The sequence below is a fragment of the Paralichthys olivaceus genome, chromosome 8 (assembly GCF_024713975.1).
Source record: "Paralichthys olivaceus isolate ysfri-2021 chromosome 8, ASM2471397v2, whole genome shotgun sequence".
Lineage (NCBI taxonomy): Eukaryota > Metazoa > Chordata > Actinopteri > Pleuronectiformes > Paralichthyidae > Paralichthys > Paralichthys olivaceus.
The window spans coordinates 10,314,286-10,339,643 of NC_091100.1; the positions used below are offsets into that span (position 1 = coordinate 10,314,286).

The 25,358-nt window shown below is 39.4% G+C and overlaps 3 protein-coding genes and 1 long non-coding RNA gene across 7 annotated transcripts; 3 read left to right on the top strand and 1 right to left on the bottom strand.

Moving 5' to 3' along the window:
- Positions 1 to 2,137: 2,137 nt before the first annotated feature.
- bdh2 (3-hydroxybutyrate dehydrogenase, type 2) lies at positions 2,138 to 9,189 on the top strand. Of its 2 annotated transcripts, none has more exons than XM_069529419.1 (10): positions 2,138 to 2,256; positions 4,562 to 4,652; positions 5,431 to 5,509; positions 6,329 to 6,425; positions 7,317 to 7,425; positions 7,770 to 7,830; positions 8,013 to 8,126; positions 8,476 to 8,534; positions 8,680 to 8,772; positions 8,941 to 9,189. In XM_069529419.1, exons 2-10 carry the CDS (start codon positions 4,581 to 4,583, stop codon positions 8,992 to 8,994), a joined length of 738 nt encoding a protein of 245 aa, XP_069385520.1. In that variant the 5' UTR covers positions 2,138 to 2,256; positions 4,562 to 4,580; the 3' UTR covers positions 8,995 to 9,189. The 2 variants fall into 2 exon arrangements, with proteins under 2 accessions (XP_069385520.1, XP_019955882.1); XM_020100323.2 differs by having other exon boundaries at positions 2,139 to 2,256; positions 4,565 to 4,652.
- Positions 9,190 to 10,299: 1,110 nt separating this feature from the next.
- si:dkey-162b23.4 (sodium/hydrogen exchanger 9B2) lies at positions 10,300 to 20,777 on the top strand. 2 transcript variants are annotated; one of them, XM_069529417.1, is made up of 13 exons: positions 10,300 to 10,441; positions 12,458 to 12,725; positions 13,524 to 13,725; positions 14,335 to 14,505; positions 15,233 to 15,375; positions 15,614 to 15,741; positions 16,705 to 16,880; positions 17,261 to 17,367; positions 17,755 to 17,904; positions 18,140 to 18,248; positions 18,600 to 18,736; positions 18,943 to 19,159; positions 19,555 to 20,777. In XM_069529417.1, the coding sequence occupies exons 2-13, from the start codon at positions 12,591 to 12,593 to the stop codon at positions 19,614 to 19,616; spliced, it is 1,737 nt and encodes a 578-aa protein (XP_069385518.1). In that variant the 5' UTR covers positions 10,300 to 10,441; positions 12,458 to 12,590; the 3' UTR covers positions 19,617 to 20,777. The 2 variants fall into 2 exon arrangements, with proteins under 2 accessions (XP_069385518.1, XP_069385519.1); XM_069529418.1 differs by having other exon boundaries at positions 18,943 to 19,120.
- Positions 20,778 to 21,193: 416 nt separating this feature from the next.
- Positions 21,194 to 25,180, bottom strand: cisd2 (CDGSH iron sulfur domain 2). 2 transcript variants are annotated; one of them, XM_020100497.2, is made up of 4 exons: positions 24,895 to 25,177; positions 22,259 to 22,473; positions 22,019 to 22,153; positions 21,194 to 21,797 (listed from the first exon to the last, which is right to left on the bottom strand). In XM_020100497.2, the coding sequence occupies exons 1-3, from the start codon at positions 24,995 to 24,997 to the stop codon at positions 22,064 to 22,066; spliced, it is 408 nt and encodes a 135-aa protein (XP_019956056.1). In that variant the 5' UTR covers positions 24,998 to 25,177; the 3' UTR covers positions 21,194 to 21,797; positions 22,019 to 22,063. The 2 variants fall into 2 exon arrangements, with proteins under 2 accessions (XP_019956056.1, XP_019956054.1); XM_020100495.2 differs by having other exon boundaries at positions 21,194 to 22,153; positions 24,895 to 25,180.
- Positions 23,706 to 25,044, top strand: LOC138411068 (uncharacterized). The gene is made up of 2 exons (XR_011243704.1): positions 23,706 to 23,985; positions 24,454 to 25,044. It is a non-coding gene; the product is annotated as an uncharacterized lncRNA (long non-coding RNA).
- Positions 25,181 to 25,358: the final 178 nt, after the last annotated feature.

Below are 25,358 nucleotides of genomic sequence, written 5' to 3' on the forward strand. Positions count from 1 at the left end.
AAATGTAATGTACCACATCAATAAGTGACCAGGCCACCCTGCTGTAATAGAGCCAGCACTCTCTCTGTGCACGTTATTGTCTGCTGATTGAAGTGTATCTCTCAGTGTTGCACCAGTCTGACTCTGAATCCACTCATCTGCGGTGATGAATATAATAATGGTGACTTCACTCCCCCACAACCTCGTTCAGGTCGAGCCAGCGGGTTGGTCAAGCCTGTGGCAATCGTAAAATTGTTTCATGCATATTTTGTTATTCACAGACACATGCAGTCGACCATTTCAGTCATGATTGTTTACCGTCAGTGTGACCACAAGAACGAGACACATCCACAAGCTCTATTGTGACCACGGTCTGGTTTTTCTGGTTCCATGCACAGTACATTTTATTTGTATGATGACAGATTTGCATTGTAAATAGAATATATTATTTTGAATCTATTTATTTTTGAAATTTGCACTTTAACCAGCCTATGCAGGGTGAAAATAACACTGCAAATTAAGTGGGACTCTAAATAATCGCATATCTCCCATGACAACAACAATTTTACACACAGTTGGCAGTTTATTAAGAACTTCAAGCAAAAATGAATGTATCTAATACAACGTCCCTGCAACAAATAACAGTTGTGAGGTGTTGATTCAACATCATTTTAATTGTAAAGACCTACATTTATGAGGCTGTTGAACTCAACTGTGTTATACAGAGATGTGTTTGTGTTACTTAGCCAAAGCTCATTGAAAATAATTGACAGTTCAACACAATTCATTCAACAGCACATCGGGTTGACTTTGGCTCAGGGGTTAGGGCGGCTGTCCGCCAACCAAAAGGTCAGTGGTTCGATCCCATTTTTCCCTTGGGTATGACACTGAACCCCAAATTTCCTTGAGAAAGTGCTAGTCATAGATGCACTGTATGAATTTGTGTGTGAATGTGAAACAGTACTGTATAGAGAGTGGTCATCAGGACAAGAAAAGCACTATATAGATACAGATCATTTACCATTTACATCGAACTGCAGCCTCCAAAATGACAACAAAGAATAAACATTGCTCCACAACAGTTTCAACACAACCTGAACCGAAGGCAGGACTTATCACAGGACTGTATGATAAAACCTAACCTGCTAAATGGATTTAGCAAATCTGTGTGACTCTCATCATTACATAAAGAGACTAATCATGGCAGAGAAAAACAACCGACATATTTTCAGTTAAGAGCCATGGACAAAGAAGCAGTTTTGTTTCTATGAGTTAAATACTGAAAGATTTGAAGCCAATGATTATCTGACTTATATTTTTGACAGTATTCTCAATGTATAAATGCTGAATGATTTGCAGTTTACACCATTTTCTTTTTTTTCTTAATTATTAGGCTCAACTTTACGCATGAATTTAATTCACTTTTAATATTCTAAAAAAGTTATATATTAAACTGGGCCATTGCAGACCTTTGTGCAGATCTTAAAGGTCAATTTCCAAAGATAGTGGATTTCATTAACATTATCAAGAGAGTTCACACACACACAGAGACCATAGTCATCTGATGCATGTGTGTAAGATTTAGGTGAAAGGGAACTATTGGCAGAAATTTAATGTAGAATAATCCTCATGATATTTTCACTAGTTTGTTTCATCTAAATTGTAGGAACTGTAGTTTTCTTTACCCCAGAAAAGACCCTTTATATTTAAATACTTTATATTTACATCGAGGGGGTCCTGCCATGTTTTTTACATTAGTCCAGACTGGACAAACTAAACACCTTTTGAGTTTTTATGACAACTGAAGCTACCACAGTTTCTTTTTCATGCTTGGAAGGAGAGGGTGAGGTGAGGGGTGTTCAGCTGCAACATGCAATTTCAACACTAAATATCACTAAATTCTACACACTGTATCTTTAAGTTATATAAATGGCTGCTTTTGCAAAAGGAAAAAGAAAAAAGAAAAGACAGGAAGCTGGAGCGTCTGAAATTAGTTTAAATTACTATAAGAGTCCATACCACTCTTAAATAATACACATTTATTCAACCGAACACGATTTAATTTCTAATTGAGTGAAAGAAGAAGCTTCTTCTGAAGTAAACAACTCAGTGGTGAGTCAAATAAAATCGGTGGGATCACTATCTTGCTGTCTACTTCATCTTCTCACCGCACAGTCACGTTCACTTCCTGGCTGTGAACCAATGGCAGTGTCCGATCCGGGTCACGTGTCGGGCTCTGCTGCTCATTGACGTGCACAGTGTCGAGGCTGAAGCACGGTGAGTTTCCACGCTGAGTTGAATCTTAACAAACAGTCCGTGAATGTTGTTTGCTTCAGTTCTGCAGCAGCAGGTGGATCGATCACCAATAGTAACAATGTGTAACCGATAATCGATCTGCTCTCCCTGTGTGCTGCTGCTGCTGTGGCTCTCCCTGTGTGCTGCTGCTGCTGTGATTGAGCAGCTGACTGTTTCCTCTCTGCTACAGTGAAAGCATGAGGTCGTCTCCACATTTTAAACACAACTTTACAATGTTTTTCTAAATCCACTGATTTCAGATTAAAGAGAATTGAGAAGCTAGTTATGTGTTGGTGCAAAGTAGGAAACAGAAATCTGAAATTCAGTTTATTAAGTTTGTAGGGAATTGAAATTCTTTAGTGTTTTCTCTCAACTGCATCAGGTGATAAGTTTATCAAATATTTGTTCTGTCTGTGCTTGTTAGACATCAGCTACAAGTTGTTTTGCAGCTTCACATTCTTCACTCAGTGGAGAAACTCATCGTTTCATAATGGACACATGTTGATTTTTGTAGAAACTAAAGGGAAAATAGGTAACTCATAACCATCATGTGGGCAGAGTTCCTCGCTGGACCGTTGTACCGACCTCTATCCACTAAAATAGATATGGATAAAAAAACAACACACACAGAAACTGTGTGAAAAACAACTGATCTCCACTTGATTCGTGTAACTCCATGAAAGCCTCATGGGATGGAGATCAATGAGGTAGTGTGAAGTCTGTTATCTGGGACACCTACGCTTCAGTCTGTTTATTTCCTGTTCCAACAAAATCTAGTTTAAGGACTTTTACTATAAGTTAGCATGGATATCATGTGACTTAAATCACGTGACTTCATGATGATGTCACGGAAAGGGGCAAATGTCAATCAGAGGCCGGCCTCTTGGAATTGCTTGACAAGGTCAATGACATAAGAGTCTGATAAGATTAATGTTAAGGATATACATTTGTCATAGACTAGACAATGTTCCCAGTTGTTATCAAATTATGATTTTGATGTATTCAAGCAACAAAATATGCATTGAGCTGTTTAAAATGTGATTTAGGGTGTATTGTTAGTCATTTATTAGTTGTCCAACTTTATCCAACATGATTGATAATGTGTGAGTCATTTAAGTTCTCTGAATGGGGGAAATGTGGGGTAAAATAACAAAAGAAGATAAACTAAAGAGATGTGGTCTTCAGTGTCAGACAGGAGTTAGTGGTAAACACAGTCTGTCCCTGTATGTTTAAACTGCTGTGGTTTGTTAACTAGCACATAATCAGTAGCTCTCAAAGACAGAGATGATCCAAAAAGTACAGAAGCATCTGCAGCCACTGGTTTCAAACCTGTGGAGAAGACAATGGGCTGATTATTGTTTGTATAGTTAGGCTCGGCTATAATGTGACTTTTATATGTCAAAAGGAATTATTTACGTTTTTATAAGTAATATACATTTTATTGTTCAGCTTTCTGTCCTATTTGCATAATACCTTTTACATAAATACTTATTTTATTAATACTTCTTCTAAAACTGGGTAATATTGAGCGTTGCATGCATAAAGCAAGGTGATTTGTCTTTTTTTAAACCTACAAGTTTCCCAAATTACAAAGTGACTTATCCCAGATTATGAAACTCAGGCAGATTTTCTTTTTTGGGCATAAAGAACACGAATCGTTGTGTCATGTCTCCTCTGAGTATGATATCTCTCTTCTTGGTATCTTAAGGATCACAGAAAGGTATAATATGTTGATCTAATGTGTAAAACAGATGGGACAGTCAAACAACAGTTGAAATTGCGAAAGAAATATCCCAGATTACCCGAATTCACCCTTTAACTCTCCTCACTGTGCTTAAATATGCAATTTGGATTTTTATTGAGCTTTTGTTATGTTGCTATTTATGAACATTGTTTTGCGAGATTTATTGATACTGTTTTATAACTCAGTCCTCAGTTTCATAGTGAAGATTATTTAAGGGTATTATTTCTGTCAGGCATCAGTCTACTGTCCTTGTGTTACATAATAAGTGCTCTACTTGCATGAACTGGGTTTATGTTTGAACCTACAGTCCATGGTTTGAACCCTGATAACTTACTTCCTGGTAAACTTAACAGACAATCACATTTTTCTCCATGTAGAATTTCCTGTATGTAAATGTTTCTCGTTTCATTCAGTCTAAAGAAACCTTCGTAAACACGCATTCGTAAATATCTAATGAATTCTCAGCAGGACGTGTTCAATTTGACAAAAGTAGCTTTTATTTTGGAAATGAACGTTTTATTTCTTTTCTTGTTTTGATCACAGCAGCAGTGGAAGGAGCGCCATGGGCCGTCTGGACGGGAAAGCGATTGTGTTGTCGGCAGCGGCGCAGGGGATTGGACGTGCTGCTGCAATAGTAATGAGCTACAATAAGCACTTGTCACTGATCTCTTTCTCCTGCACCAGTTATACTGCAAATGACTGATTTACTGTTGTTTTATACAATAATTTCCCATCGCAGGAAGATTGTAATATAATAAAATAACTGTGCAGTAACAGTGATTTCTTGAGATCAGACAAACACAGGGTCAAGACAATCCTCTGGCCAAAGAGATGGAAAAACAAAACACTCGAACATCTCACACACGTACTCGTCAAGATTGGGTCATCATCGCCTCCATTCCCTTCGAGTGATGTCTTTAAATGTGTTGTGAGACTGTGCCTCGTAGCACAGTGGGTGTCGTGTCACGTTTCTGGTGGAATTCAAATGTGTTTACGCTGCATCGGATCATTAGGTTTAAATGACTTCGTATTAACGGCTGCATTTTGTGTCTACTGAGCATTTTCCATGAAGACTTTTTTAAATGTGGATTTTCTTTGGTGTGCTGTGGTTAATGATGCGGTTACTCCATCAGATATTAGCTGACCAGACATTAAATGGATAGCAATTGAGAGCAGAGAGATTAGATTTAAATACATTCTGTATCTATAGATAGTTGGTAATAAGTAGTGACCTGTATTATTGCCTCAAGTGGGATGGAGTGACTTTACCTTCAGGCAGCAATTCAGATTTCGATGAGCAGAGAAGCGAATACTCGGCTGAAAAGGTCACAAGGGTCAGCGTCAGGGGTCAGGCTCATCATGCTCAGACGTTGTGTGACTGCTTGTAAGTGACTCATGTTTTTTAACTGTAGGCATTTGCAAAGGAGGGGGCTCAGGTCACGGCCACAGACATCAACGGAGAGAAGCTGAGGGAACTGGACGGTATCCCAGGTAACATTATTCTCTCTTGGTCTGCAGCTGACACCTGCTGGGTAACCAGTGAAATGCAGCCAAGATGGCTGAGCACAAAGATTTTACAGTTTGCTATGATAGAAGACAGAAAAACTCCTTTTATTTTTTATTTATACTACTTTTAGTCAAAAATTATTTTAAATTCCCGTTTGGATGAAATGGCCTACAAATATGTCAGCATTACTATTTATGATATGACATTTTATTTTTATTTTTATACCCTTTGTGTCCAGAAAAGGTGGGTTAGACACATTTCTGCAGACTTGCACCAGACACAGGAGGAGATATCGGTAAAGATTCTATGCAATATAGTTTTTGAATGATGAAGCCTGTGTATCACCTTGAATTGGATTAATCGCTGCCTGACATTGACAAGTGATCACTGTTATACCATGAAATCTAATGTCAACAGGATTCTGGATTTGGCAGACGAACATTCACTCATTTTCTTGGCAGTAAGAGTGGAGGAGCAGGTTAAATTCAGTCGTTTGTCTCTACCAGTCCCTGCTGGACCAGGATTGAATAAACAGGACGTAATCAACACTCTTCCCTCGCTCCACACCTCCATACTGTCACAAGCAAAGCCCTTCACCTCTGATTGCTCTGTGTAGCTCTGATAGCTCGTTGTGAGTGTCTATTGTACCTCTCCTGGTTTTGTTAGTGTAGAAGAATGGACCATTTACTAGAGGCTGCTGAGTGCGAGGAAGTGGCGGGGGGGGGGGTGTTACCCACTTCATCTAAAGTAACGTTTGTCTGCAGTAAAATTTTGATTGGAACTGTTGTCCTCCTCCTCAACAGGGATCAAGACCAAGGTGGTGGATGTGACGAAGAAGGAGCAAGTGGAAGCTTTGGCCAAGGAGCATGACCTTGTCGATGTGCTGTTTAACTGTGCTGGGTACCTTTTTTATTCATTTTCAGTCTATTCTTTTCATGGTGTTCAACAAACAACAAAAAAAACCTAAAACATAATCGATAAATAAACACAATAACAAAATAAATTGGGAAAATAGGTTCTTGTACATCAAAAGATTTTATGGAAATTACAAAATGTGAACAAAATTACATATTTATATTAATACAGTGTATACATAAGAGGAAAATAAACACAAAGAATTATTAGAAGGACACTTGGTTTAAGAAAGAATAAACATTCCTGATCTGCCGTTTATCCAGATTGGCTCCAAAATGTTATGGGTTGTTCCTTCCCCACCCCTCCGCAAAATTTAATGGGATTCGGTTCAACAGTTTTTGAGTAATTCTGCTGAAAGACAGATAATTCAGTTAAATACAGTTTTTTGCACCAAATCACAACATTCATCTTGTCAAGACATTTTAAAATCGTAAGGTCGAGACCACATAATAAAATAGAGAAACCTGACAGTTCCCACAACGAGCAAACCGTCGAGAGAAAAAGCTAAATAAAGTAAATGTGTAATGTGTCTGTGTGCATGGTGGCGTACAGAGCCGAGCTGACACTGTGGTGTTTGGCTGAACCAGAGACTATAAAGATGAGACTTCTGAATGTTCTCAGACAGAGGTTCCTTAACTACATTTCCCAAATCCCTGTTCCATTAGGTTTAACCTCCACGCGACCTTTCGTCAATCTTCTTAAAGTCTCTGAACTGGCACCTTTAAGGCTCAGTAAAATGATGAGTGGGCTAACGCAGCGTTTTGACCCATATTTCTTCTGTGTTTTGATTCTGATTGACAGATGAGGTTCTTTATTTTACGAACACACTGTCATATATGTGTCACAAATGTGAGACTTTTTATTTGTCCTGCACAGGTTTGTGCACCACGGCTCCATCTTGAGCTGTGAGGAGGCCGACTGGGACTTCACAATGGACGTGAATGTCAAGAGCATGTACCTCATGTGCAAGGCTTTCCTGCCTAAGGTGACCTTTGACCCCTTTACTTAATGCTTAACACAGTTTATCCTGTTGTTGAGAGAATGAAATTAGGTGCCTTTGGAAATTGAGTGACATATGCTTTTTTTTTTGTTCTCATCCTTTGTTCCCTGGGATTAGCTGCATTACTCTGAGCCTGTGACATGATGGGCAGCGACTGCACGATCACTAATCCAGCTTTAGTGACAAACTAACCAAACTGTCTCTATGGGGGAATTTTAACCTTGGATCATTTATCTTGGTTATATAAAAATGTAAAGCTGAGAATGATATGTCATTTTATCTTCATTTGAACAATTATGGGAACTTCCTAACTAGTTTTGTCATTCTAGATGTTGGCAAAGAAGTCAGGAAACATTATTAACATGGCTTCTGTTGCATCAAGTATAAAAGGTAAAAGAATAATCCACACATCTTTTCACTGTAAATGTCTGCAGAACAAATATCAAGCCGAATTAAAGGGACATTGAAGTATAACCAAGTTCAGCGTAATCCTCTTATCTTAGATAATTGCGTGGGTGCGTGTGTGCGTGTGTGTGTGTGTGTGTGTGTGTGTGTGTTTCTCCTTGGCACAGGTGTTGTGAACCGATGCGTCTACAGTACCTCCAAGGCCGCGGTAATAGGTCTCACCAAATCTATAGCAGCTGACTTCATTGAGCAAGGCATCCGCTGTAATTGTATTTGTCCTGGTAAGTTTTGAGCACCACATAAAAAATACTGTTCTTTTATTCTTCTGTAGTTATTACTCAAGGTTGGGAGTGTTTTAATAGAGAACATCCTCAAAACAGACCGACAGGATATTAAATCGATGTTTATAGAAAAACTCAAGGGCTTCTAATTTTTGACGACTCTGTGTATTTCAAGGATTTGTAAACCTTGAGTTTGACCCTCATGAGCATTTCTGAATAAAAATAGGGATGTACTATTTCCACTGGCCTGAATTAAACTCTGTCATACTTAGATATTAAAAATCCCTAATAATATGTATCTATATTCAGTTTTGTGGTTTATTTGTGTCTCTCTTTAATATTTCCTCAGGGACTGTTGATACTCCATCCTTGAGAGGGCGGATCCAGGCCCAGCCTGACCCGGAACAGGTGCTGTACTCTCTGATATACTCTGATATTTTCCTCCATGCTTAATCTGACAGTAATACCTGCTGAGTCAAATTACAGGTGCATCTTCCATAAGAGGAAATCCTGATGTCTGGGTATTGAGGACATATGTAACCCCTCTCCGCAGGCTTTCAAGGATTTCATGGCAAGACAGAAAACTGGCAGAATGTGCACAGCTGAAGAGGTGGCATACCTGTGTGTGTACCTGGCCTCAGATGAGGTGAGTGTTCGAGGTTGGCACAGAAATGTCAAGCATGCATGTGGTTAACTGGCAGTCATGGAGAGCAGGCTCAGTATTTTATGTAAACTTTTCCAAAAATAGCATTTCAGGCAAAGTTGCACCTAATTCCTCAGAACTAACCTGATACGTGTTTTGGCTCCTCCACAGTCGGCCTATGTGACAGGGACGGAGCAAATCATCGACGGAGGTTGGAGACTGTAGCAAATCCCTAAACCTAAATCAAGTTTGCACAATTTTGATGATATACAATATCAATCAATGCTGCAAATGTATACATGTAGTGCCAAAATATGGTCACGCTGCCACATGTCGACAGGCGTTGTGATAAATTGACTCCAACACATCTACAGTCTGTGTGTAACACCTATGAAATAAAGATATCCATTTTAATCAGAATTGTGTTTATTGCCAAGTAGTTTTTCAATATGCAAGGAATTTGCTTTGTTGTTTGGTGCAGAACAAATATATTAGGTAGAAAAATATGGGGGTGTATTAAGCAAAATAATAATAGATTTTATTTATATTGCAGATTTTAAGCTTAAGCACAAAGTGGTTTCCAAAAGAGTAAAAATTAAACTCCTTGTAGCACATTCAGATTTTGGGACATGACAGCCTAAATATTACCAGCACTATATTTCACATACATCAATATATTGATGTACAAGTATAATATAATTATACATTTTATAAATATAAACACATTGTGTGTTCAAATATATAATTTAAAGATAATCTCATGTAGTGAATATGTTCTGTATTTCTCTAAGATCTGTAAAACTATAAAACAATCATAATGAGATTTGTAAAAACAGTCAAATTAAATCAAATGGTTAAAATAATTGAACAATATTGAATAGTCAAACACAATAAAAGTAATATCTAATAATAATTTTTAAGTTTGTCATATGTAAGTTCACACAGAGTCAACAATACAATAAAAAGAGTATGTATTGTGAAGAAAGGTAAAGACATGAACCTAAAGTACAAGAGCAATATGTGAAAAAGACTTGCAAATCAAATTACATTTCTACAACTAAAAGTATAACATTTACAACATATATAAAGATATGTGGAATGCAGTTTAATAATACTTTACATATAGTAATCTATTTGTGTGACTGATCAGTGTGACTGATAATGTCTAAACATCCACGTATGAAGATGAATACAAAATTCTGCAGATTGAGTTCCCAAAAATATCTTCATCAACCATTGTCTTTGTAGACATGGTGTTTAGACCAAAGTACTTTACAAAGTACTCTGTGTGCAATCAGTATAAAATACATATAAATATAATTAAATGTGTGTAACATGTAATAAAACATCTTCAGCAACACACTTTTTAAGTATGTACAAAATATAAAATATTGGTGATGATATATTGATTAATACTTTACACAGTCATCTGTGTGTGTGTGTGTGTGATAAATAATAAATGAGTGTAAAACATTCTGCAACACACTTTGACTTTTCCAATGAGCCTCATCAGCCCCCCCTCCTCCCCTCCTCCTCCCCTCCACCAGCCGCCTATGCGCGGTACACACACACTCACTAATCCGCCTCATTCCCATTCTCCAGCTGGTCTGATCCACCACAGGGACTCGAACACGTTACAGTTCACAGGAGGTGACCATGTTCACTGTGCGAGGTGAGCTGCTTTTATTTATTGTGTCTTGAATATCGGAGACGCGACCATGTGTGGTCCCGTCGGGAGCGGAGGCTGCGGCTAGCTGCCGTGTTGTTAAATCGGAGTGGAGAGTTCACTGACAGCTGCTGGCAGGGAGCGCTACATGTGCATGCATCCATTATCGGACGAACACTGAACACGAGTCGGGATCAGATTTAGTTTCGCGTTGATTCTCAGGAGTGAAACGTCGTGAACCTCCGGGCTTCATTCACCGTCCACGTCAGTTTACGTTAGAACCACTTCATCCGTTTCAACACGAGGGGAGTAATGCGTCGTTTCCAGGGCAACGCCGTGTCTTGCATTAGCATGGTGTGTCAAACAGAGCTAGCTAAACGACGGCTAAATATTATATAGATAAACTATACTGCTACGTTTAGCAAACATTAGTCAGCCAGCGCCAATGAGATACTAGCGTGAGGCGAGGCATGGACCTCCCTCTTCAGCTAATTCCGGTATCGTGAGCGATGGTTTCAGGCGCCTCTGCCCCTACACGTGTGTCACTGTGTGTGTGTGTGTGTGTGTGTGTGTGTGTGTGTGTGTGTGTGTGTGTAGCATCATTATGCCACTGAACCAACTCAACCAGTCTCCACACATGTCATCGCTTAGCTAGCTAGTTAGCCAGCTAGTTAGATAGCCACCGAATGCTAGGTTTGTTGTTGGTTAATTCTAACCTACTTGAGCTAACGCTAGCTTCATGCGCCATATGGTCGACCTGTAAGCATTGATTAGTTTGTTCACAATTGGATTAACCAGCGTCTGTCGCCATCAGCAACTGTCAAAACATTGTAGTAACGTTACTTTGGGCTCAATTCATCTGTGAGCAACATGAAGTGAAGTGGAGCAGATAATAGACGAGTCCAGTGTAAGAAGTAAACTTTCAGCCCAGGTACTTATCAGAGGTGCCACATCATAAAGTAAACACAAGTACTAGTATGTACTGTTACACAGATCCTCATTTCAACGTAAGTCACGTGGCTTGAACTCTAGGTCATTTTCTATAGGATCGCGAATATTTTGTGCTTGTGGAATAATTTTAGTTGTACATATTGTACACAAGTGAGCAATTTGGTCCAGATTCAAGTTAAAATCCAAATAAAAATGTGTATGTCACGTTAAGAGCCAGTACAGGATTTCTATAAGTATGTCAGGGCCAAAAATTCTATTAAAATTAAACAAATTATTTTAAAAATGCAGAGAAATGTATTATACATCCTCGTACAATGCATTAATAATGTATAAAATGAATATATTGAAGTTTTGTTGCTATAATATTAATGAAAATGATATTGTAGTTTATGTTTGATCTGCATCTAGTGAATTAAATGTAGTTTTATGAAAGGACTGTGGAGCCATGGCAGATTAATTGTTTTACCATCCAGCCCTAATTAAAGGTCCAGTGTGTAAGATTGAGGTGAAAGGATCTATTGACAGAAATTTAATGTAGAATAATCCTCATGAGGTTTCATCTAAATTGTATGACTTTATGACTTTCTTTACCCCAGAAAAGGCCCTTTATATTCAAATACTTTGTATTTAAATACTTTATATTTACATCGAGGGGGTCCTCTCTACGGCGGCTGCCATGTTTTTTTTTTTTACATTAGTCCAGACTGGACAAACTAAACAACTTTTGAGTTTGTATGACAATTAAAGGCTACCACAGTTTATTTTTCATGTTTGGAAGGAGAGGGTTAGGTGAGGGGTGTTCAGCTGCAACATGCACTTTCAACACTAGATATCACAGAATTCTACACACTGAACCTTTAAAGTTAGGAAATCTTGTCTTTTAAACGTGGACATCTTTATTATAAAACATATATATTTTAGAGTGGAAGTAGAGCAGGGTATTTGTCATTCATTCTCATTTCTCATTCCACAATCTGCCAATTTCCACACCTGCATCAACATTGCTGTTCTACATTATTAAGTCAACAATAATTATTATTCCTACTGATAAAACCCCTGCTGTATGAATAGGAGCCTGATGTCAGAGCTGGACATAAAGAAGCAGAAGTGAAGGAACAGCCCATCAATGGCCAGCCCCGCCCCTCAGCTTGATGCACTGTGACAGAGAAGTGAGTGGACCGCAGAAATACTGTAGCTAATTGCCATGGAAGACACTCAGGCCAAACCTGCCACCCCGGAGCCGAGCCCTGCGCCCAGTCCTGCTCCCAGTCCTGCACCCAGTCCTGCACCCGGCCCACTGGTAGACGTTATCGCAGCACCTGGAGCAAACCATGTGGAGGTGAAGTATTTTATTAATAAGAATCTCTTAAAATTTGAGATCTAGTTACTTGCCTCAACAAAACTGTGCTGCAAAATGTAATGTGTGGTTCTGTTTTCTGTTTAAATGTTTTTTACATTTACTAAATAAGACATTCAAGCCATGCATTAACAATGTGGTTGCTTTCATGTGGCTCTAATTCTTTCTTTTAGTTTTATTGCCACCATATTTTATTATCCTTCTCTAGCCTTGTTGAATTATTTTTCTGCCCTAAATCATTTGATCATCATTTGTGAGAATAAATGTAAATCAAGGCAGAGTCTAAACTTTGAGCCAATGTACTCACCTGTGCACTATGACAAATAGGCAGTTCTGTGAGTCACGGGTATCAAGCTTCTTGAGCAAGGTCATATCTTTTCTCTATTATTTGCAAAGAAAACAGTAGCTTGTAATCTGCTGGTATGACGTGTCTCTGTGTCACCACTTCTGATTGGGCACAACAGAGGGATTTCACAGTTAATATGTCTCATGAAGATCTCACAGTTTTCTCATCTTTCCATAAGCACAGCTTTTATATATTTATGTCAGTGCCAAGCAATCGATTGGATAGGCAGTGTAGAATTCTTCATTCATGTGGATTAGCTTCACTACCCCAGATACCTTTTAATCTGCAGATTCTTACAGCAAGTGATACGAACAGTTTGAAGCTTATATGCTAAAAATATCTTCATCACGAATTGCCTTTGTAGAAATGGTGTTTAGACTGCCACTAAAACATGCTATCACTGACCCGTCCTCCTGATTCTTCTCCTCCTCCAGCACCTAAATGTGAACCAGATCCAGGTGGTGGTTCGACGCTGCTCCAGTCCCAATGTCACAGAGGAGACAACATATTTTCTTCCCAAAAACCCTGTGGTGGATGCCGGCACAAACACAGACCCACCAGTGGTCTGCTGCCCCTTGCTCCACAAATTCTGCCCGTGCCCACCAAGAGGCCTCCTGGCTTCTCTCATTACCAAAGGTAACAAAGCAGTGGAGGTGTCTCCTGGTGGTATCTCTTACCTGTTGCCAAGGTTTTCCCTTCTTTCCCTGGAGATTTGGAAAAAGTGCAAATGTGTGTGTTGTATGAAGTTATGTTGTAAATGAAGAATTCCAATTATCCAATACAATTAAGTAAAATTAATACATTTGTTCACACACACCAATATTAATAGTTTTTTATCATCCCATAAAACATTTAATTATTATTATTTTTGTGTATTATTGTCCAATTACCTGTACTTCACTTGTAAATACATATAAAATATGGATGGAAATGACAGATGTTGGAGGTAGTGCGGCATCACTGTTCTAGATGTTGCTACTGTACATTTATATTGACAATAGATTTAACATTAAATAATTTATGTGTTCAAGGAGAACAGCATTGTTTTCTGATAAATTATATATGAGTAAAGGTTTTGAGGTTGACTTTGTAATGAAGCTAAATGTATAGTAATACATTTATCCCCCAATCTGTTACTCCCAAACGTCTTTCTTTGTGTAATGTGCTAAAAGGAATGATCGTATCATATCTTTGTTGGCATTTACATAGCATGACTCCAATGTCTTTCTCCTCTGTCCCCTCCAGTCATTTTGGCAGCTGTGCTCTTTGGAGTGGTTTGGTCCATCACAGAGGACGAATGTCTTCCCGGGGGAAACTTGTTCGGCATCACGATACTTTTCATCTGTGCGCTCATTGGTGGTAAACTGGTGGCTCTCGTCCATCTGCCCAAACTTCCACCATTCCCACCACTGCTGGGTAAGGCAGAGAACTCAATGTTTATGCCTCCACTAAAGACACGATACATCAGTTAGCAGAGAAAATGTCAAGTTGATCAAGTACCTTTAAAGCTGCTGCACTAGACCGCTAACTTTAACATGCCGATCAATGATCCTCCTATTTATCCTATGTGTCCGTGGTAATGGTTTTAACATGACATAATGTAATGTGAATTCCTGGTGTTCATTATTTGGAAATGGAAGAGTCTAACTTCTCCTTATTCAGATAAACATCACGGAAACTGGAGCCGCTCCTCATTTGTAAATAGCATCAAAGGGCAGATTAAAGTACAACTTGGAGTTTATTTCTCTACGCTTCACCGTCCTGTATTTATTTTTTAATTTTTTAATTTTGAGCAGGCTTTATAAAGAGTAGCCTAGTTTACCAGTTAAGTCTTTATTTCTATATTTTGAACATCTTCTGGCTTCAACTGTGAAGACCTTTTTCTGTTATAAACATTTGAGGACTGTATCATGAAGTTGATGAGTAGGTTTGGATATTATTGAAACTTGAATTATCAGTATTGTAACTGTATTTTCAGTTCACACTGAGCCTCCTGGTCTCAGGTTTAATCACAGTGAGTTCAAAAAGCAACAGGGAGGTTGACTCTTGTTCCGTAGTTGGATGAGAGACCGTCTTCAAGAATAAACAGTGTTTCATGGTAGAAAAGCTCCTCTTTCCTCTCACACCCTCTGCTGTGTCGTAGGTATGCTGCTGATGGGCTTCACGCTGAGGAACATCCCAGTTATAACAAATGGGGTGTACATTGACTACAGATGGTCGGCGTCACTAAGGAACATCGCTCTGGCTGTCATCCTCGTCAGAGCTGGTCTTGGGTTGGATCCCACGGTACGACTCACGCTCCACCATTGGAGCCCCGTGTATGCATAATAGAAATCTTTAGAAAGTATATTTCACTCTCATCCCTGTGCACATGGTTTAACTATACAAGGTCTCATAGTCTTCTCTTAGTTAAGCAGTTTTTTTAAGTTGTGTAACTTTTCTGACCAACAGTCAGAAAATCCACAGTACATTTCCAGTGTTATGAAAGAGTATGCCAGACTGTCTTGTCTGTGTGTTCTGTCAGGCTCTGAGGAAACTGAAGGCCGTGTGTGTGCGTGTGGCAGCTGGGCCCTGCTTGATCGAGGCTTGCACCACAGCGCTGGTCTCTCACTTCCTCATGGGCTTGCCCTGGGTGTGGGGTTTTATCCTCGGGTAAATATAATTACTTGTTACAGCTTACACTCATCGCAAACATTACCTGATTTTTTAACATACATATATCAGCAGATCTATTGGTATCAAAGTTTTTTAACTCCCTAGTATTAGTATTGGCATCAGCTGCCAACAGTCCATATCAGTTGGGTTCAAACTTCAACATCATTTTTTTGTGATATCTGTTTTTAACTCAGTAGTTTGATAATAAGGACAAGAAGCCAAGGCTTTTCAGTTTTGTCGCAGTGCCCCCTGGGAAACTTCAGGAGCTCTTATTAATCAATCAAAGAAAAGTTGATCTTGCATTCATAGACAGAGCAAGGAGGAGGGTTACATTCAAAGCATTTAAACAAACTGCTTCCCCAGCAACACTAGATCACCCTCACATCCACACACAGTTTATTGCTGAGTAATGTTGTTTAGGTTTGATGATAGTACAAATATGTTGACAATAAGATGTGTCTGGGTTTTTTTGTCCTCACAAAAGTGAAAAAAAAAACCTTATCAGCATTCGTGTGCCTCAGTAGTTGCAAAGCAACTTATCATATGGGACTTTATTCACCAATGGCTTGTTCCTCCTCTGAATGCTTTACTTATCATTGGTTGGATAGAGGCCAAAACAAATATTTTTTTATACTGCTCAACTCAAATGTCTCAAACTCAGTTTTGAGGCCAGTGTCATTTAAAAAATATATAACAGATTCAAAGCAGAAGTATTTTTATGATTAGACAAATCATGTTAATTTTAACACCCATGACCGAGGTGTAATTTAAGGATCATAACCGTTGTATTCAATTTGAGGCCTGTATCTCATTTCAGACACACATCCTTGGCTTCAGTGTCTCCTTCTTCTATCTCTCTGATGTATTCAAAGGCTGTTGATTAAATAAGCACTTCTTTGTTTGTTACACCTTTACAGGAGAAAATAAACTGATAAACACTCAATCTCCTCCACTTTGTAGTTTTGTGTTGGGCGCTGTGTCTCCAGCGGTGGTGGTTCCCTCCATGTTGCTGCTGCAGAAGGACGGTTACGGCGTGGAGCAGGGCATCCCCACGCTGCTGATGGCTGCAGGCAGTTTTGATGACATCCTCGCCATCACTGGGTTCACCACATGCTTGAGCATGGCCTTCGCTGAAGGTAACCTGCGGATGTATGTGTTTGTGTGTGAGGCGAAGTGAAGGGAAATGAATCCAGTGGGTTTTTTCCTTTTAAATTCAACACTATCTTATCTCCAGGGGAGTGGCATCCAGTTTTGTTCACTGTAGTGTAGGTCAACACTGAGAAGCACGTGATTTAAGTAACTTTCCTCTGTAGTTTGTCAGGAGCTCAGTAGAGGGTGCAAGTGAGCTAGTGTTAAAAACACAAAGTAAAAGTATTTTTGTACATTTTGTCCCACAGGTCTTTGCCTGCATATAAAACCCAAGTTAAGACCATACATTTTCACAATGCTTCTGCCGCACATCTAAATAGTAAAACATTTTTTGTAATTTGTATATTTTCTCTGCTGACACTTTCAGGCTCCACATGGTACAACCTCCTGAGAGGTGTACTTGAGGTTGCTGGTGGGACGGTTGCTGGGATTCTTCTTGGCTTCCTCATCCAATACTTTCCTAGTGTTGACCAGGTAGGCATGTTCTCCCAGCATGACTGTAATATTATCTAGGTTTACAATCGCTTAGCAAACAGACTCTACAGTCTGTGTAAGGAACAACTATGAAGAACCAACAGATGCTTGAGGAAAATCTTCTGTTTCACTTCTGATTTTAATCGCTGAGGTCATCCAAAGCCGGTTCATGAACTCTCTAATGTGTCCGGAAAATGGAAATTTGCTGGAGTTTGCATTCCAAGTTTAGCGGGTCAAGATTATTTAGTATGTATCATTGTAGGACAAAGACAAACCCCCCTTTTATATAAATGTCATCAGCTGCCTGATATCTGTGAACACTTATATGTGTCTGGATTTCACCATACAAAAATATACTTTGTGTAATCAATGACTCTCTTTCCCCAGAAACATTTGGTGATGAAGCGTTCCTTCCTGGTGCTGGCTCTCTCCGTCTTTGCTGTGTTCGGCAGCAACGTCGCTGGATTTCCTGGCTCTGGAGGCCTCTGCACCCTGGTGTTGGCATTTCTGGCTGGACTCGGCTGGGGGAAGGAAAAGGTTATAACATATGCATATGGCATCTTTCAAACACATAGACATATTTATGAGGTCTCCTATTCACAGTTATCAATCTTTGATAATGAATTTTGAGGTTTACCTGGCAGAGAAGCGTACCACCTCAGAACCTGTTTTATTTGTTGTTCAGAAAATATATTCATCAGCATGTTGTTTTTAATAACCACTGTTAAAAAAACAACCTCGCTTATCATTTTTGTGTGTTCCGTGTCTTAAGGCACGTGTGGAGGAAGTGGTCGGGTGGGCCTGGGACATTTTTCAGCCTCTGCTGTTTGGACTGATCGGAGCAGAAATTCGAATCTCTCAGCTGGAGGGACACACAGTTGGTGAGATGAACACAAACAGACATCTAAATAAAACACAGTGCCATGGCTGTTATGTGAGGGATTTAAATGTAGCTGGATAATCACATTGTAAATGTGTTTGCATAATCAAAAACGACTCGGAGAGTTTTAATCTCTCCATCTGTACATACTGAAACCTGAGCCTGTGTTGGCCCTTGTTGAAACTGTTTTAGGGATCTCTCTCTAATGCAAGCAGTACTTATATTAGAAAAAAACATGCTTAAGTACCCAGAATTCACTAATGTTGCTAATGTTGATGTCACGCTTCTGGTGCATCATTTCCAAAACCCACTCATGACATCTTCATCTGACTCTTGTTTTGTTTGTGTCTAGGTCTGGGTATAGCCTCTCTGCTCATTGCCCTCGTGGTTCGACTCCTATTCACCTTTGTGTGTGTGTTGTGTGCGGGCTTTAACATGAGGGAGAAAGTGTTCATAGCTCTAGCATGGATGCCCAAAGCCACAGTGCAGGTAAGTCAGCGCTGAAACATTTCTCAGCAGGAAAATTATTTTTTGGAATGATTATCTTTTTTTTATCGAACTTATCAACAGACGTTTTCCTTTGTGAACAAAGACTGCAATATAATAATGTTTCAAGTGTTTCCTCATGGTGATGGTGAATTTCTTTGAGAATCAGCAGCGAAAAAAAACACTGCTATCGTCTTCTCCCTCATCAGGCAGCTATAGGCTCCACAGCTTTAGACATGGCCAGGTTAAGGAACGAAAAGCAGATGGAGAAGTACGGCATGGATGTGTTGACGGTGGCCGTGCTGGCCATCCTCCTCACGGCCCCGCTCGGTGCTCTTATCATAGGAATCTCTGGACCTTACCTGTTACAGAGACCGAAGAACTGTGGTGAGCGAGTCAAACCCAATTTATCAGCTTTTTTCTTAGGTAGGTAAAGTCCTACATTTCAACATTTCAACTCAGTTGATCCCGCCTCGCTTCCTAGTTGTAAACGAGTGGTGAATCTGATTTTCCTATAATGCTTCTCCCTACTTCTCCTTTGTGATAGATGTGTCCATTCACACAAGGATTTTTGCATAGGTATAGTTTGGCTGTTTACCCTGACACTCGCACCTTCATGTCTTACATCTACACAATAGTGGCTTTGTTGATGTTAGTGTGAGAATATCAGATTCACCTCAGTGCTCACAAGCGCAACTCATGAATGTTGACAACTCCAACGCATGTTGTTTTGTTTGTAGTTCTTGTACAAATGTAATCAGACTTTTCACTGGAGCGTTTCTCATTATATTCTCTTCCTCCGTCTCGTCTTCACCCTGCAGGCACTGGAGCAGGAAGCGACGATGACAACGAAACTCCTGTCACCTATGAAAGCACGCTCTGACACCGCCTGTCTTGACCGAGCGAGCGAAGGACATTTAACAACACTTCCCCTGTGCGCTCACACAAACGTGGATATTTGAGCTTTCTTTTGTGTCTCTATCTACTGGTCGGCTCCCGATCTTTGCCACCCTGCAGGAGCACATGAATCACACTGTATTTATAGCCCCTGGTGGTTTCCAGGCCTCAGACTCTAAACAAATGACCCACATCCAAGAGTCTGCACTGTCAAAGCTGCAATGCTGTTTTATTATATGCAGGGTTACTTATCTGAATGTACTGACAGCAGCAGTATTTTATTTATTTTTCATTTTAAATTAGACTTCTCAGTTACTGACACTTATTTAAGTCTTTTGTTCTTCTGCACTCATTTTTACAGCTACGTGTTTGTGTATTTTATTCTTATTAAAATATGTATTAGCTCTTTGTCTTGTGATGAGAAGGGTTTGTCTAATTTACTCAGGAAAAAGATCTAAAAGCTGCAATACTTCAAGTTTTTACACGATGCTGCTATCATCTGCAACATGGCGCTATTTCTGCTTACATTGTCATATGATGTCCGCATTCTAAACAATCATGTAAACCCAACTTTTTATAGTTTGATCATGAAGAAAAGTAGATTAAGATTTTCTTTCATGTTTGTTACATGGATTTTTTATTACAGAATTATGCAGTGTGAGTTGTTTTTGATTCGTTTGAATTTATATTCTTATTTCAAAGGTTTGAATGTATTATTAGCCGCTGTTTGATAATTTTACAGAAATGAGCTTTAGTTTTTTACCAAATATTCTTTAAATAAATGCTGTAGTGAACGTGCAACATGCAGTATATTTATAGTTTGATGTGTTCGAGAAGATTTATAATTTATCTCAGCGATCATTTGAGTTTAGGATTCAGTTCATTTCAAAAAATACAATCAGAGCAAGAATCTATTAACACTGATAAACAAGACTTCATATGTTTAAATTGTTTGATTGTTTCCTTAACTCAAACTGTTCCCATTGGTATTTTTTTATATAGTGTGTAAGTACATTTAATTTGTTACTGTACTTGAATAAATTTTCCATGTATTTGTACTTGTTTATTATTATTTTCAAGTACATATATCAGCAAATATCTATACTTACTACATTAAAAAAATGTATATTAAAATAATTAAAAGTGAGTACTTACTTTCTTTTCCTCAAGAACAAACGTTAATGTACTTTTGCCCTATTTTTTGTCCATTTGTTTGTACTTCAGAAAACTGTTGAAGAACTTCCTCCACCAGCGTCTGTAAATAATCCTGAAATTGTCAGATCAAATAATCGAATCAGCACCTAAGGGCCCGTCTGTCCTCCAATCATCAGGTGAAAACAGAGGAGAGGTCATTATTAATTGCAATGTACCTTATTATGAATAGGAATAATGTGTTGTTTAATTCTTTATACAAACCTATAACCCTAAATTTATGCAATACTTGAGAAAGAAAAAGAAAAATTAAAATCTTGGTTGGACATTCAAACATACTTATTTCAACCCCAGGTTAAGTGAAGTGTTCCCTTGTTGTGATAGATACTGTTGAGTTAAACTTGTAGACTATTTCTTTGCACATGTCACATTTGTATTGCAGAATGAATGAATTTCAGCCTTACAAAGGTTCATAAACACACACAGTCATTCTCAGACATTATGATGAAAATACAGATCTGACAATACAAGCCCTTTATGTATAAAATATTGCTGATGAATTAAAAAAGGCAACGGCTCCAGCAGGAAGTCAACTTTATACAGAGGCTAGAAAAGAAATGGCGTACAGAAAAACCTCAGTGGGGCAGTGAGGCTAAAACTGGATATTACTCAACGGCGCAGTTTGAAATGTTTGAAGGCAACAAAATATAAAACCGGGGTTTAGCGGCTGTGAACAAAATACATTTGAAGAATAATAAGTAGCCTTCTATACACACAATAACTTATAAGGACAGTAATTCACATCCTGACAGAATGTTATTTGGCACATGGAAAAAATGAAGCAAAATAAAGAAAGCTTTGTGCAAAATGAAAGCTTGCTGTGCAAAATTTGGATGAATGGATGAACCGAGTTTGCCCTCATGGCTTCAAATTATTGAAAGTTTATTGTTGCTGAAATTGTGCTTCAAGTTTTTCCCTCAGTGGTCCCGAATCTCCCGATGAATTGTAACCGATTCTGAAAAAACGGAGACATGACTTAAAGTGAATTTACAGTCATATCACAACATTGAACAAAGGCCACAACCAAAACAAAACCAAACCCTTCCTTACTGCACAAACTTATACAATTTTCACACTAACTGACTCACTCTGGAGGTCCCTACAAAACAACATAAACATGACACCAAAACAAGATAAAGAGATGTTAAAAAAACAGACAAAACTACAAACTGTTACATGAATGACTGGGGAGGGCAGAGGAAAACTCCCATCAGCAGTGGATTATAGAATCTTCTTTTTGAGTATGAGTGGTCCCACGTTGTCTCCAGTCAGCTCATTGTGCTTTAAATGTGACTTGTCACAAACAGGAAACTAAGAACAGGAAACAACTTTATATTAGTCGATCAGTGGAGCATGAACTCCTCAAACAGACAAAAACCAACATAACAGCAGAGTTGAGGAAAATAAGCAACTCACAGTTTTGGAACGCCAGCAGCGACAGTAACACACATTAGCGCTGTTCAGGTCCTCGATGTCTATCTCGTTCACCACTTTGGGGTTTTCTTTCTGGATCTTCAGGTTGATCAGGCTGTCTCTCTGCTTCTTCTTCTTGGGCAGGAATGGACGAATGGTCAGGTAGCCCAGCAAAGCCAGGATGCCCAGGAGAGGCAGCAGCCGGAGCCACTCAGACACTACGCACACACACATTACATACATGTGAGCAAATTGATTATTTGTTTGAGTCATTATCAAGCAAAAAGGCCAAAATGGTTGTTGAAGATTTGCTGCACTTCTTGTTGGTCGGACACACCACACAATTTGAGGACATCTTTATTGACTTTATGTGTGTATCAGACGCATCTTACTCCATAATATATTTTAAGATGAAAATGTGAATAAACTACATTATGACCACAAGCATATATAAATGTGAGTTTAACCTCTAATCCCCTTGTCTCTGTTTTCCTCCCTGAGATCTGACTGCAAAGTAACACACTGTATCTGCTGCACCAGCTATAGAAAACTATTCCACCTCTTCTCTGCATTTCTACTCTCTCGTGTTGGGTGTCATCTCGCACCAACCAGGGGGAAACACTACACCGAGCCTGGGAATGGGCTTTGGGAAAAACCCATCGTATGGTTCACCATACAGGGAGATGACAGACAAGTGAAGCGCAGTGAGGATTAACCATGATTAGCTACGAGTTAGACCTCTCAGCTGCTGGAGCTCCTGATAATACTCTTATGGCAATTAAAATACTTTCAATAAAAAAGATTTTGATGTCTAATGGGACACTGCTAATCCTTAATCTCTTTAAGGAATTATTATATATTTTACTCATTGAGCACTTAGTAAATCTTTCAGTTTCTAATCTGACCTGACTAGTACCGAGCAAGAACAGTAATGGGTTTGCCTACATGCAACATGTGGAAAAATTGAAGCCCACAATGTGAGGACTTGAGCAAATCCTAATAACTCAAATAACTCAAATCTTTTCTTCTCTGGGTTTGATCTGAGTTTTGTTGGTTTTGCTTACGTCTCAAAGAGTCAGACGCCTCCATTTCATACTTTAGCAATGCAGAAGTAGCTCTGCTGGTTCACTTTTTTTAGGCTTCAAAAATGTGACACATTCCAAAATTGTGCCGACCGACGGTTGATCAGCTCTAACAGGGACTTTCACTGCTACATCAACTCACTTTCCTGCAAAGTCTGTGAAAACATTTTGGATTTCCTTCTTTTAGAGACGTGTTGTCTTGCTGAGGAAGAGTTGTAAAACAGTGAATGCATTAGCTTTGCATGTTATGTTCCTGGTGCACTTTGCATGTAATGTGATGCCTTGTGGTGTATCAGCACTTGGTCTGGTGAGGTAGATGTTTATCACCTAATCTCAGAGAATCTGAACCAAAGGATGTTTTTAACACATGTGTGCTCTGTAGATAAAAAACTCGGTTTACTACCATCACCAAGGAAGTTATGTTTTCACCGCTGTTTGTTTCTGTGTTTGTTTGTCTGGCTGACAGCAGGATTACTCGACAACTCCAGAGCTGTTCTCCATGAACCTTTGTGAAAAGGTGTGGCATAGCCCAAGGAACAATACATCACATTCTGGAGTGGATCCAGATCCAGATTTTCACTTTCATCAAAACAGTGAAATAGGGCCCAATTCATCAAGTCGCGGTTCATATCCAGTTGACTCAAGAAGGTTAGTATGAGCTAAGGTATCATTCCAGTCACTTCCAATCCTGTATCACTTCAGTTCACCCTTGAAAACAGGTGCAGCAATGTTTTTCAAAACTTTCAGAATAATTCAATAAAGAAAATACATCTGGACCTCCCTGCTGCAGTTTGCTTTATACAGGAGAGGTTATTTCCTCATTCATTATCTAATCATTTATTCACAAGTTGATCATTTGGTCTGCAGAGCATCATTAAATCATCATTACTTCAACACAGCCTGAGCCAGTGACATCTTCAGATGTCTTGTTTATGCCTGAACACAAGTGCAATGAGGTCAATCCAAAAATTCTCAACGTGAGAGGCTGGAACCAATAATGTTTTTTAGTTTAAAACGTGAATTAAACCATCACTTGAGTAAATAAAGTAGATCAACTAATAAAACATTCACCTCCTTGCGGTTCTGCCTTAACTCCCACATGTACCTGGATCACAGATGTGGAGAGGGTCTAAAACCAGGAGAACCACGTGATGGGTCGTTGCATCTATCGAGCTGCAGGTACAGAGGCATCACTTTCCCACGCACAGCAGAGGAGGACATGTTGGCTTATACAACACAGACACTTGGGGGTTGAGGTCGTAACTGTGTCCGCAGTTTAACACGTGAACACATGTACAGGGTTTCTAACATGGACCACCTTAAGATCATGGCTGAGCTGCAGCGGACTTGAACAGAACTACAACATGACAACACTTTGTAAAGTTCAGCAGGAGCCGATGGAGACACAGTCCACGTTTAGCGGATCGTACCCGGACCCACAACACGACTGTGACAGCTGTTGTCGCCTGTGAGCTAGCTAGTAGCCCCTGGGGTTTAAAGTGTCCCTCTCCAGTCATCTCCACAGGACAGTCACAAGTTCGAACCCTGCTAACTTACCTGTTAAACTCGCAAAGCCCCCGATGCTCTCCGGCAGCGGAAGCCTCTTGAGATACGCTGGAAGTTGGACTTTAATTATCCTGGAGATACTTTCCAGAACCATCTTGATCCGATGCTTCAGGTTTGACTTCTTCTAGTTCCTGAGCTTCTCTTGTGTCATTGCGCTGAGAATCGAGCGCAGACTGTGACCGGTGCGTAAACTCCTGCGGTAACAGTACGAGGCGACCGAGAGAAGAGGCGGAAATGATTTCGTGAATATGCGTAACAACGACCTATGACGGTGAGGGATGTAACCAATCAGCGTTGGAGGAGTTGGTGGCTCCTGATTGGTCAACTTGAATCCGGCGTGACAGAGGTGGTTTGAGGTACTTCAGGTGCTCCTCGTAAAATGTAACTTTTATTCAAATGACCTTTTTAAATTTGCATAATTCTATCTACTTCAGCTGTATATTTTTTTCTCTGTC